General features: G+C 38.9%; 1 protein-coding gene across 3 annotated transcripts in view; it reads right to left on the bottom strand.

The window, feature by feature from the left end:
• The window catches only part of INTU (inturned planar cell polarity protein), a 40313-nt gene that overhangs the window by 11360 nt on the left and 14710 nt on the right, over positions 1 to 14243 (bottom strand). For all 3 annotated transcript variants that reach the window (XR_012580570.1, XM_074542015.1, XM_074542016.1), the window contains exons 3-8: positions 11549 to 11634; positions 6168 to 6362; positions 2794 to 2912; positions 2418 to 2507; positions 1961 to 2038; positions 589 to 772 (exon numbers count right to left, since the gene is read on the bottom strand). Coding sequence is in view for 2 of the 3 variants with exons in the window: in XM_074542015.1 (XP_074398116.1) it covers positions 589 to 772; positions 1961 to 2038; positions 2418 to 2507; positions 2794 to 2912; positions 6168 to 6362; positions 11549 to 11634 (752 nt within the window). In the remaining variant the exon portion in view is untranslated. The remainder of the gene's footprint in view (positions 1 to 588; positions 773 to 1960; positions 2039 to 2417; positions 2508 to 2793; positions 2913 to 6167; positions 6363 to 11548; positions 11635 to 14243) is intronic.

The raw sequence follows: 14243 nt of genomic DNA on the forward strand, positions 1-14243 counted from the left end.
TATACAGCTGATGGAAAAGTAAAAGGCAGCTGTGAGGAGCAAATTCTCAAAGCCTGTTTCTGTAAACAACAAGATTCTCAGGCACGTTTATGTAAACAGCAGAAGTTCTCAGGTTGTTTTTAATAACAAGTAAATATCTTGTCCTTGGATAAGGTATGGGAAAGCAAAAGTGACAAACATGGAGGCTTTGAGAACCTTTCATATCAGGGTGAGAACACAAATCTTGGTTTCAATAACAAACCACAGGTATTGAAAACAAAAAGAGGGGTTAGTGTTTAATCTGTAATCAATGATGAGCTCGGGTTTTGCAATATGTATGAACTTAATTAACATGGTTATAAAAAGTGACTGATTGAATCAATAAATCGGAGTTCGATGCTGATCAATTAAGATGGGTCATCTCCCTTCACTTCGTCACACTCTCAACAGCAATCCTGTGGGAATGGTGGTGTAGCTCTAAACTTGAATTTTACCGGCAAATGGACCATCTGGCATGGGCAAAGCACTTAGGTAAATCAGAGAGGAAGAGCACTGACTCTGTGGCCTGTCATGGCCAGGAAAAGCTGGAGAGACGTGAGAAGGACTGACCTTGACTTGCTGGGGCAGCGTCAGCCAGCGCAGCGCGGGGAGAACGCCCGGGAGCAGGGCACTGCAGGGATCCTGCAGCTGGGCACTGCTGCCAGCCTGCAACCCCGCAGGACGGAGGGCACGCTGGAAGAACAGGCTGAAAAAGTGATCCAGGCGAGAAATGTTTTCCACCTGGCAAAAAGCACTGGACAAACATGAACTGCAAGTTAGAATAACTCTGACAAATGTGCAGCTTGTTTATATAACCCTCAGTGACACAAAACCCTTTTTGCAGCATCATGCTACATTTGGATTTGTTTTTTAACATGAAAAAAAACCCACTAGGCTGATATCCAGGCAGTACCTACAAAGAACAGATTAAACCCAGTATGGTGTTACCATAGAGCAGTGTCACTGACATGTTTTATGAAAAATCCTTTTGCTAGGATTTCTCTCCTGAGAAGCTGAGAGGCCTCAGGAACAAAATGTAAACATTGATTATCTGCTGCTGTGGAATGCAACAGGTTCATCTGTGATTGGTTTCATGTGGTTGTTTGTAATTAATGGCCAATCACAGTCCAGCTGCCTCAGACTCTTGTCAGTCACAAGATTTTATTATCATTCCATTCTTTTCTTTGCTAGCCTTCTGATGAAATCCTTTTATTCTTTTAGTATAGTTTTAATATATCATTTTCTTTTAATATAATTTATATAATAAAACAATAAATCAGCCTTCAGAAACATGGAGTCAAGATTGTCATCTCTTCCCTGTCCTGGGACCCCTGCAAGCACCACCAGAGAGCAGCTTCAGGTGAGTGAAACATCAACATCCTCCTTTTGGAAACTGAGATTTGCTCTTTTTCATTCACTATGGCATACATGAAGCCTGAATTAAACGCAAGAATATGAGTAATCCACCTGGGCAATTTTATTTAGGTAACAGTCACTAAAGTCTCCTGAGCGATTTCCAAATGCAGAGAAAGACACTCACTCTGCCAAATGGAGTTTGGTGCTCCAGACACTCACTCTGGCCAAGTCCAGAATATTTTCTATGTTAAAAATGTAACACTGATACACATGTATCTGTCATAGACACAGGGTAACATTTGCAGAGTGCTGCTGACATCCACGGTGACTTAGATTATGGGAATGATTTAACCTGACCAAGGGCAAAACTTTCTCAAGTGACAAAGCCTGCTGAAACAGTATCTTACTAATGTTAAGGCTGAAACCAAAAGGCAAGACCAATAGAATTCCTGTTTTTATACAGGTGTAAAGGAACATGCCAAGATATTCCCTGGAAACATTAAAATTAATCCTAATATTTGTCTTTTTCGGTGAGCACCAATGAAAAATGAGTGACTGAAAAGAAAATACTTCTGACAGAACTCACCTGTCCAAAGAACTGTACATGAATGTCAAGGTCCTGACAACATTCTGAATCATGTTCCTCAGCTGATAAAGTGGCACACTGACAAATAAAAATTAAAACATCTTTATGATGAATAAGTCTCCTAGAATGTGTAAATATGTAATATTATTATTGTTATTCAGCAGTCTCTGCAAAGAACTTGAGTTTACCAAATCCTAGGGTATTACTGTTTTCTAACTTACAGGTATTTCTGGGATCTTATTCTCTTCAGAGGAAATGAAAAAGAAATTATAGCAATGGATATATGAAAGACGAGGATTAAGTCAATGAAAATAGTGAAATCACAGGCATAAAAACTACTTATAGTAAAAAAAGAACATTTTAAGCCCTTTCTTGCCTTTTTTGTTAGACGAGTACACACAATAAAGTTGAGGACACACAATTTAAAGGAAAACAAAACCTTTCCTTTGAAACTCACTTTTCTTCAGGAAGGCCAATTACCAGCAACTTGTCAGATTCTTTCCAGTAAACAACTTGAACAAGTTTTTCACACAAGAACAGGGAGGAGCTAGAAAAATGAAACCAGAAGTGTTTCTGTTAACACTGTAAAGTTATAAAGGAGTTGAAAATCATTTAACTGAACTAAAAATCCGAGTTACTGCTACCCACTACAACAAAACTCCCCCAAATCCATTTACATCCAGGCTGAGCACTCCAACTGTTGTAGTTAAAGAGTTACTGCCTAAACAGGTTGAGTTGCTCTGGTTTGTCTAGAACTTGATGCATGAGCCCTGTTTGCTGTACATGTATGTATAAAAGAATAAAAACAGTAATTACGTTTCATGCACTTTTACCTGATAATCTCGGTACCAGTAACACTTTCCAGTATGTCAGACAGTGTGAGAAATATCCCTCTCACACTTTTCAGTTTTTGGGATGCTTCAGATATGGGGTACTGATAAATAATTTCTTGCTGTGAAGAAAGTTAGCTGTTAGTTAAGTAAACCAAAACAAAAATACCTCCAAAAATCCCCACAGAACACAAGATAATGATTTTTTTTGTGGCAACAGTATTTTTTTTTTAACGTGAAATCTTTTATCATATCCTTTTATAAGACATTGGCACCAGCATTGCGCTGCATGGGCATACTGGAAAGTTATAAAAGGCATTTGAATGTTCCTACAGTTTTTCTATAGTTTGAAAATCTGTATTTTATAGAAAAGCATGACTTATTTAGATTAATTATTACATGGAGAAACGTAAAATGACAAGCAGCATGGCCACTGCAACTTAAAGCTTTAAGTACACTGTTAAAACATCTAATGCCAAGAGAGGGGAAAAAATTCTTAATTGTGAGTGAGGGTGCTGAAATTTTAAAATACACCACTAAGATTTCTCATGAAACGTCTGACCAGATACACTTACACAAGTCATTTGAAACTAAAGCTCTATAAACAAGTATTTGTGAGATATTTTTCTCTTTCTAACCATTAAAAAGAATCCTTCTTTTATTCAAGCACTTTGAAGAACTTTATTATTTCAGCAACTATAACAGTATAGTAATAAGCAAACATGATTGCCCCTCATTTATTGCTGTCTGCCAAATCACGATGGGCCATTATTTTTTTTTGCATCTTCTCCACTGCAAAGATTATAGTAAATTATCTTTCTCCACAAACAAATGAAACACAGGCATGATTAATTTCCCTGTTTATGTCACTGATCACATTCAGCCAGTGCCAACACCCATTAAAAATTTTTCCTTCATCAAGACTAAAAGAACGCAGAATTTCATTATAGAAGGACCTGACAAACTCTTCATTTATATCCAATTTAATTAACTCTATTTAGAAATAGTCATTAGTGACAAGGACCTTTTTTCTGCAATCAATCCCTCAGCTGGAGAAACCCTGCTGTTTTCTAATTGCAGCATGCAAAGGGCTAGAGAGAGACTTTTTCTCCCCCCCACCCACTATGAACTGGGGCTTTTAGACAAAATTTGTTTGAGAATGACCTGAACACATTCCCAGGGAAAGAAAAGCCAAGTGTAACCAACAGGCAGAATGTTATCATGTATGGATACAGTGATTTAGCAAGGGCCAGCACATGCCACCACATCAGCTCTCTCCAAAGCAAGCCCAAAGGTCACAGGCCAATGACAATGGGATTAATAAACACAAGCAGCTCACTTCTTCAAGTGTAAATCCTCCCTCAACCCAGCCCAAACCTGGACAGAATCTTCCAGTAACAGCAGAAGGAAAATGAACATTATTCCTTTTAAGACATGCTATTGCCAAAATCAGGTCATAGACAAAGCTGTGAGTGTTGCACACTGCTACAAATAATGTGTAATTGCAATACCCACCTTAAATTAAAATATAAAAAGGCAGAATTGACTTTACTCACTGAGAAACTGTTACCATAGGGACACACATCCCAAATGATTCCAAATACTTCCCTGTAGAGCTGAGCAGACAGAGCTTACAAGCCTTAAAGCTCATTAATTCTATTTTAGGTGCCAAAAGCTCCCAAGTGGAACACTTATTTACAAGCTGCAGTTGCCACAGTTGACACAGATGTGATCTGCATACTGTGCCTCCCCTGGGTATGGGCAAAGCAGCTTCCTAAAGGATCATTCTATTTCTATTGGGCAGGATGGCTTTGGTGTACCATAACTTCATTTAAAGTACAGTTTAAACTAAATCTGGGACAGTACATCTACAGGATAGAAGCTGCCTGAAGTACAGAAAATGAAATTAAAGACATGCCTTAAAGAAGGCGGCATTCTTTTGCAAGGAAATGTTATAAAGAGCTTCATTATATCAGCAAAGCATCTCTCAGCATATTTGGGGCTGCATGATTGCCAAGACTTCTCAGGAAACAATTATTTCATGTTGTGAAGGGACAACAGGGGCATCACAATCCCTCTTTTACCTCTGCTCAGTGTTCAGGATTAATCCACTCCTTGGGAGAATGTAAAGGAACAATGGGGCAAGAAACCAGCACTCAGTTTACTGTCAAGTGCAGAATTGCAATCAGGCTTTTACATGTGGAAGAGAGGAGTCAGAGGCCTCGAAATTATTTTTTAAAATATTTCATAAAGTTTATGTGGTCAAGAAAACACTGGTATTGGACTAGTACATATTATGGTACCATGTAATTTTCTAGGGTTCTCCTTCTCAGCCCTGTCTCTAGAAAATAAAATTAAATCCTATTTTTATAACTGTAACACTTTATTACCCACCACCAAGAGAATGTAGATTTGTATCAGCTGAAAAATACTATTAAAAAAAGTAAGGGTATCTCAATCTAAGGATAAATTCCAAGGTAGAGAAAGCAAAATGATTTCTTTCTGCTCCCCACTCCATCACTGTCTTGCCATCTTAGTCCCTGGGCACTGGAAAAACCTGTGCTTTGTTTGCTGTCTCCTCAGCACAGATTATACAGAGTCACTGAGACACTATGCTAAATTTGAGAATTCACACAAAAGCAGAAGAGTTTTTTCCCCAATGTCTGCTCCTAAGAAGTCCACTTTGTCCCCTTGTCATTCCCAGGCTGGGCAAGAGGCCAAGCCCAGCTCTGCGTCCCTGCCTGGAGAGGAATTATTTGTAGCTATGGCTACACCCTGAACAACTACACAAACTTACATGCACACTGGCAACATTTTCCCGAGGAACACAATAAGGAGAGAGTGAAAGGAAGCTTTACAGGATAAATAAAAAGTACCTCAGTGGCTCTAAAAGCTGCCCAAGCAAGAATCAGCAGCTGACTGCTACCAGCAGACATGCCAGAGCCCTCTAAGAAAAGGCACATTAGCATTTCAAAACAGGAGAGGCCAGACAGATTATGGATGAGGACCGCCAATAGCTCCTGCAGGGGGATATTTTTTGACCACCAGGCAGATCCTGGTGTTAAAAACCTCCAGGTCAGCATCCCAGAGCCAGCCTGGCACTGGGGAATGCACCTTGGCTGTGGCGTCACCACCTGGCTGCTCCTCACCTGACTTCAAGGCCAGCCAGGAGTTTGTCAGCAGCTATGCTGAAATTTCACACCTTATTTCTATCAAAATGGCTATTTTATGGATAACTCCCAACTCCAAACCATTAGGAGGATTTTTGATTTATTCTTTCACATCAAATGTCCTAGGAGCTGCTGTGGTCAGTGAGCTGAGGGTGACTGAGTCAGGCACATACCTCATCCTTGGCTGTCCCAGAGTCAGGCACATACCTCATCCTTGGCTGTCCCAGAGTCCAGTTTCAGTGTGAGGAACATGACAATGTGAGGCACATCCTGCTGAGGCTCCACAGTGTCCTCTCCCCACAGCAGCCGAGCCAGGTTGTTCATGCTTGACTGTGTCTGTTTGTTCCTTTGCTCACAAGTCCCTTCAGCCTCAAACACCGAGGTCTCAAATGTCAGTTTAACCTATTAAGGTAATTAATTACAGTGAGAATGAGGCTGTACTTGCAATTACTTTGCAGTAGCAGATGAAACAGATGGAGTTGGAGCCCTTTAAGAGGTTAGGTTTTCTCAGCCTCAGCTTTACTGGGGAAGATGTAAGCAAACAAAATTCCTGCTGTTTCAAGAAAACCAATGATACATTCAGCATTACATAACCAGCTATTACAAAGGACAAAGCCAGCTATTACATGGTCTATGAACCATGTGAGTAAGCATGTGGTTTGCTGTGTTTTCATACTTAATTCTTATGGTTTTGAGAAGGGAAAAATAGACTTACTGCCCTGGCTTTGTCTGAGCACTAAAACCCATTACTGTGCCTTTGAAACACACACAGTATTTGACTTCTTTCAAAATGCCAGCAGTTTCCTAAGTACATATCCTGAAGGCTCTTTCTTGAGCATTTTGAGTGCACTGACACATTTGCACAGGGAAATCCATTTAAATTTACACTGGACTGCAAAAGTCTGGTAAATTGTAATGGTAGCAATTCTTTCATTTTCAATATGTTAACTTTCCTTTTTTTAACTATAAAATCAGAAAATAAGAGTTTTGTTGCGGTATTTAACAAATGACACAACTACCAAGTAGCCAAAAAATTACTTACACCCTTACTGTGCTATGCCTTAAGAAAAAAGATCAGAACACAAACACATCATCCTCTCCTAAACAAAACCTTTAAAGCTTACATGACCAAGCTGATTTTGCAAAAAAAAAAAAAAAAAAAAAAAAAAAAAAAAAAAAAAAAAAAAAAAGAGTTTACTGTCCCTTATTTCCCAAAAAACTTTATATCCAGGAGTTTTAGAATAAATGAGTATTTCCTGACATACAAACAACATATTATCCAAACTTCACGTGGAAGCATGTTTCAAAATTTGCCGTATAGACCTACTTTAAGCCCTAACTTAAAAATATTATGTTTGTTAGTTGTCTCAGCAGTGATGAAAGTGATTTTTTATTTTGTATGAACACATTATCCTAAGTATGAAAGGAGGAGATGTGAGAAAAACTTATCTCTTGAGTGAGCATAAAAATGCTAGTTCCAAGGAGAAGAAATTCATTGATGTTCTTGGATGAGACCTTATTTTTTATCAAGCTGACTAAAGATACATTTGGACTAAGTTGGCATGCTCTTAGTTTCCCCTTTCACATGTTTTTACTCAAGACTGTTTATCTGCCTTGAAATACTGCAACATGGGAAGTTCTGAACATAACACATCACACCAAATCCTGCTTGTTAAAATCAGTGGCAATTTAGCCTGAGGACTGATGCAACAAAACCCATTTTTCTTTTCTCAATTGCAATGAATTTTGAGAAGCCCAAGCCGATAATTTATACATTTAAAGACAGATCATTTTTGCCGTTGTGCATGTGTGTACACAAACTTCAGGAGAGGAGTGCCAGCAAGAAATAATGATGCTTTAAAACACCCACTGCCTGTCAGACTGGCTCAGAGAGAAGTGCCATCATCAGCTCTTACAGCTACATTTGTCACTGCTTGCCATCTTCCACCTCACTCCCTCTCCCAACATTTCCCATTGATTTTCCCCTCTCCTATTTGGGCTGCTATCAGCCTTTTTTCTCCTCCTCTTCCCTGGTACTGCTCTCCTGTCCTGCACCACCTCTTTCTTTTCTGGCAGTACCTCATCCCTCACCCTCTCCTCACCAGTCCAGTTTTGATTCCTGACAAGGAATCCAACTCTGCTGAGAAGCAGCTGCTTTCTAAGAGCCAGTAACTTGATAGCTGATAGTTTCAGAAGAGTGTGTTTTCTTCTCCAGCATTCTGAGACTTGGTTCTGTTTCTCTGTCACGCCATCTGCACATATTTCAGAATATTTCCTCATACTCTGTCTAACTTCTTACAGATTTCCTTAAGGCTCAATAGTTATTTCTCCCAACTTCTGCTGCATCTTGTCTCTGGGCATTTAGTCATGACACTCAGGCTACAGTCTCTACATTAATGACACACAGATGTCATTCTTGCTGCAGTCTATCTTGGAGTCTCTCAATTAAAATAAAAACAAACTTAGTCTGTCTTGTCTTAAGAGACACAACCATAGGATCTTCCAGGGAAGAGCTCAAAACAAACTGGACTGAACAGAGCTTTAACTCTCTCTCAGTCTGGAGTCATCCATGCTGCCTCCCACATCCCTGAATAGAAATGGACCAAGAGACTGCATTTCAACATATCCTAAATATATATACTTTTTTTTTGTGGAGAAGAAATCAATCTTCATCCTGAGCAGTGCATAGGATCTGATTAAACATGACTACTCAAGTCCCCTTTTATAAGTAGTGATTGTGAAATCTTCCACAGCTTTGATTCCATTTCTCCTGAAGAAAATCAGCTCAATGCACAACAGAAAAGAGAAAATGACATGAAGAATGAGAAAAGCATTAATATTCCACTCTATATTTCATGCTCATGTTCTCAATACTTATAACATTTCTCAAGAAGAATTTAATCAAATGGCAAGAAGGTGGCATCAACAGCACACTGTGAGGGACATAGATCATCATTTTCTGCTTAGGGAAGGTGACAAAGTGGAACATGACAGAGCTCTCCAGAGCCATGGCAGGGTAAGACATGAACAATTAACTTCTTCTCAGAACACAGGAACACAGGGGTCTGACATGCACTTGGTTAGATATCAATTTGAAAGCCAGTGATAATTAACATAATACAAGTCAGTCACATAAATCACTGCCCCAGAATGCTGTGGAGGTCAAAGGAATTTTAAGAAACAAAGGAGAACATAGAAACCCTTAACTGATATTACAAGTCCTTGCTGGAAGCTGGAAAGTAATGACTGGAAGGTCACTCTGTATTTAATCTGCTTCCTAATACCATTATACATTTCTCAGTGCAGAAACAGAAAACGGAGCTGTTGTGCCACTGGCCTGCCCCAGAAAGGCATGATTTCATCTGCAAGAAAGCTGCATGCTTGGAAGATGGATTTCATTACAGATGGAGCTGGGGGCACTGCCTGCCTTTTAAAGGCTGCCTGCTGCTTCCTGTTCCCAGTATCTGTTTGCCATGTGCTTATGGTCTGCACAACTGCAACTCAAAGTTTCAGGCTGAAATTTCTCATTCTAGATGTTTGCCTCAGGCTGGATAGTTTTAGCAAGTTTTGAGTAAAATGGTTCTGCAACTTCTGAGTATCAGAGTAAAGAAGAGTATATTCCTTCAGCATGTCTTGCCTTTCCTATTCTGTATTCTCTGTCTTGTGGTGCTAGGAAACAGCAACTATTTTGAAAGGACTAATGTAGCACTTGGACTTCTATTACTCACTATTACTCACTAAATGCACTAAACCAGCCCTTACAAGCCTAGATCTAGTTGTCTAAACTGAGGTAAGAAAAACAAAATTCTGGAAATACAATAATGAGATATTTTATGTCACACAGTGCAATTGAATCTAGGTAGTCAAGTTTTTAAAATTCCAGCAATTTTTAACATGAATCCAGAGGAATAGGGACTTCACTTACAGAAATAACATAAGTAAAAAGGCATTAAATCGCATATTTTTTGATATTCTGCAAGGTAAGATGAATGAAAACACAGTAACAATTTGGCTTGTATTACAAAATGTCAGCTACAACAACCCTCTGTTCCTTCAGCAGCACGACTGCAGTGTAGTACATTGCAAAAAACCCAGAAGTCTGTATTTACATCTCCACTAGTCTATTCTAGCCACCACTTGTCTGGCTTGACTCAAGCTGCACAGTGGAAAAGGAATAATTGCACTTTAATGAAAGGATTTGGAAAGCCACCATGACAAACTGTTCCACAATTCAAGTCATCTCTGCCTGCCTGACAGATTTACTGACAGAGCAAACACTGACACTGCATCACCAGAACTGCTCTGTCAAGGGCTGCATTTGGGCAACCAGAAATACCCACACCCTCATCTGGAGAGGGTGCAATCACACACACTGCATCATCTCTGCCTTTTTCATCATTCTGTATTTAATGACAGTTACAGCAACTCTCTGTTTGGTCCAAGGCTTTTCTCCCATGGAGCTCTGCCAGTACCTGACCACGGCTCCAGGAGCTCAGGGAAACTTCAGGCTGTCAGATATCTTGGAAAGCTTCCTCAACTGACATCCCCAGCACTCAATCTCACTGCAACTGAAGATATAATTTCCACAGAATCTTGCAAATAGACCTTTGTGTTCAAGAAAACAAATTTCCACTTTGAAAAATCTATGGATTATAAAATATGTCTATTATTATAATTACCTTGTATATTCTACCTGAAGAAAAACTACCAAGAGACACTTGAATTTTTAACCTGCTCCTGCTCACACCTCATACACATAAAAGTTTCAACTTTTATTTTGTCTTCCTGTCCATCATCAAGTGTATTTAAGCAGAATAACTCAAAAGATTCCATTTTATGCTAGTAACATCCTAGGTAAGTAACATTCTCCTGGCTTAGCTCTGAAACAGCTATCTAATTCTTCATTACTTCTTCAATTCTTCATTAGAGCTCCAAAATTATTCAGCTGGAAGATCTATGCATTAAGTTTTGGGAAAAAAATATCATTTATCAGATTTTTTTGAACTTTTCTTGGTACCAATTTTTATTGCTAACTTCTATCAGTTTCATCACTGCGGAGTTTTGAAAGATCTTGAAAGTATTCAATCGAACATCTCTTAGAACCCCAAGAATTAATTTTTGTATTTAAGTATTAAACCAGTATCAATTTTACAATTTAAATGCTCTTAAATGTTTTTAACAGCACTCCATATTAACTCAGGCTTGTTTTTACTGTTGTGGTTTGTGAGTCTTGTTTATTGATGAAGATATAATTATTTCTATTTAAGTATTTTCAGAGCAATTATTACCATTTTAAACACAGTAACTGGCAAAATAACCCCCACTACTACTCTGCTGACCTGTTGATTTTTCAGCTAGACATCAGCACCTATTTTCATAGAATTTTTCTGATTCTGATTTTTATCAGAATTAAACTCTGAAATTTCTACTCTGACTGAAGTCAAGAAACGCAGTTAAAAGATAATGGAGGAGGTTTTAAGAAAAAGGCCACCTAAATTTTGTTTCCTCAGGAAAAAAAGGGCTAGAAGCAGTACTACCTTTTAGAGAGGATTTTTGGAATAAATGTTCAATAGTACTGTATACTGTACCTGCATAGGACCTGGAATGCAAGACAAAACCCTCTCTATGTTTTCAGAATTCACATCGACATCATTTACAGCAACAAGAACATCTCCTGGAGGTGGAACAGACAAGACATGAGAAATTCAGTTGCTACTCCATCACAATACAGAGCAAAACAAAGTTATTAAAAAATAATTAACATGCCATTCCAGCTGTCACAGATGTCCATTTGTTATATTTAAGTAGATGTTTGCTACTTGTTCAGCATAGTTACATTTTAAGCCTGGGCTTGGCAAGAAAGATGTGCAGAAATAAAGCACTGTAAGGTTCAGTGTGCATTTCAATTTTCCAGGGAGAAGACTTGCTCAGCTCCAAGTGACACAGTGCTAATGACATGCACACCATGGAAAAGCACAGCCTGAGTCTCTGAGGTCTTTCCACTCCCTGAGAATCTATTCAAGGCCACAGAATGCTCAAGTTCAGAAGAAGACTGGCAGCTACCATTATTTCTATGTTCTACCTTGGTTTTAAATACCTGCAAATTGCAACTGGGATTTTTCCCAGGTACAAGGTCGATTGCTCAAAATCAGCAGGGATCAAAATCAAGGCCAACAAGAGACAGAACATCCTTCTTCACCATCAATAAGAACACACTGATTACCTCCAAAATCCAAGCAATATTCCTCTTTAATACACCAGGTAATCAGTTGCTCACACTTCTTTTACATTAAAGGGAAATTCCTACTCTCTCTGAATGCAAAACCAAGAAAAGGCTACATTTTATTCTACATATAAAAATGCTTAAAGCTTTCTTTTTCAAGAAACAGCTCTCTCCCTAAACTGTGTTTCTTGATGCACAGCACAGTTAAGTTTTAGTCTGTCAAATCTTCAACACAACAGTAATTCAAAGACAGAAAAGCTCAAAGTTAAACAGCATTTAAAAGGAACTCAGTAAGTCCATGCCAGAGCCCCAGGACATGAAAATTAGTAATGAAAAGCAGAGCACTCAGGCTACTCTAATATAACAAGAATTATAAACAGGATTACTATGTTCTTTGCTAAGAACACTGTATTACAGATCATTACCCACAACTACAAGAGAAAGCATAAATTGCTCTTGTACTCATCTTAAACTCATCTGCTCAAACAAAAGTTGTTTGTGTTCTGTTTGTTTGACTGGATCTTTAGGAATTCTGCTGTAGAGCCATCCAGGGGAGCTGCACACACTTTGTGAAGACCAGGATCCACACCTGAGCACTTGAGGCAATGTTTTGGAACCACCAGGGTGGAACTGACAAAGCCACTTGGAAGGGAGAAGAGCCATCAGTATTTACATGTTACACACTCCAAGGGTTTTATTTACTCAATGCCTAATGTACACATGTAAAACTTGCATTGCAGCAGTAAATATTTATTCCATCCAATTGGTAAAAATGTAATCATGGACCATACATGGAACACTTTTCCAGAGCACACAGCCCAAGCAGCCCTGCAAGGCTGCCTTTCTTCTGCCAGAAAATCCTGTATCAAAGAAAAGCAACTTGATACACAACAGAAAATCTTTACTGATTAGTGTGGATTTTCCAGAACTGGGGGTGGAGTGTTTGCATTTTTTGCTACTTTTCTTTTTGCCACCCACAACAGCAGTCAAAGAATAGAGACTATGAAGTATCAGAATAAATAACATCACTGGGCAAAGTATGAGCTGTGTCAAGTGATGAACCCAGAGTAGTCTTAAAGCAGGACATGACCACAAGATCTACTCAGTGTGATAATTAACTGCAGGGAAAGAGTTAATACATGCAAGTTGTACTTTGTAAGAGCTTGACATCTACATTTTGTTTGAGAATTGTTTCTTGCCCTTTAGCAGTGTGAAAAACTTACAGAAAGACAAATCCAGGTCTTCAGACATTAATTATGTTAAAAAAATCAATGCAATTGTATTAAGTTTAATCTAATTTCACTTACCTAATGCTTAAATAATTCATGTTAAGTGAAATCAAAGTGTATATATAATATAATACAAAATAAATAGCTTTGGCAATTGTTTAAGTTAGTCTAACTCAATGGTCTGCAGATTTAAGTGAAACCATCCCAATCTAAAACATCATTGAATTAAAGATATAGGGAGAAACATCAGACTAAAGGATCACTCATGAACCACCACTGCAACAGAGCAAAGGAATTGTCTTCAGGCAGCTCCAGGATATCATTCCTTACAAATGTACCTTCAGAAAACAGACAAGTCCTTCTGGAAGAAAACAGTTTAGATTAGGTATTAGGAAGAGGGAGTTCCCTGTGAGGGTGGTGGGGCCCTGGCACAGGGTGCTGAGCAGAGCTGTGGCTGCCCATCCTGGCAGTGCCCGAGGCCAGGTTGGATGCTGTGGTGTGGGCAAAGGACTGGATGACATTCAGGGACCCCGCCAACCCAAACTGCTCTATGATCCTGTGACTCTTCTCAAGGAATGAAGTAAGCTTTACTTAAATGTCATAATCATCAATGATCAAGCTTTTCAGGGCTGTCACTTACTGTGGAAGGATTCTCAGTTCACAAAGAAACTTTAAGACATCCATGCATGTTCTCTGCACATCATTAAGCAGGGCTGAACTCGACCTGAGTGATGAAACAGAATTCTCTCTATTTTATTTCTCCTCATAAGAAGAGACTTCTCCCACCCAGTCAGCAGCAACTCAGACCAGTCTGTGTTGATCTCAAACACC

Source organism: Zonotrichia albicollis, chromosome 5 (assembly GCF_047830755.1).
Source record: "Zonotrichia albicollis isolate bZonAlb1 chromosome 5, bZonAlb1.hap1, whole genome shotgun sequence".
Taxonomy (NCBI): domain Eukaryota; kingdom Metazoa; phylum Chordata; class Aves; order Passeriformes; family Passerellidae; genus Zonotrichia; species Zonotrichia albicollis.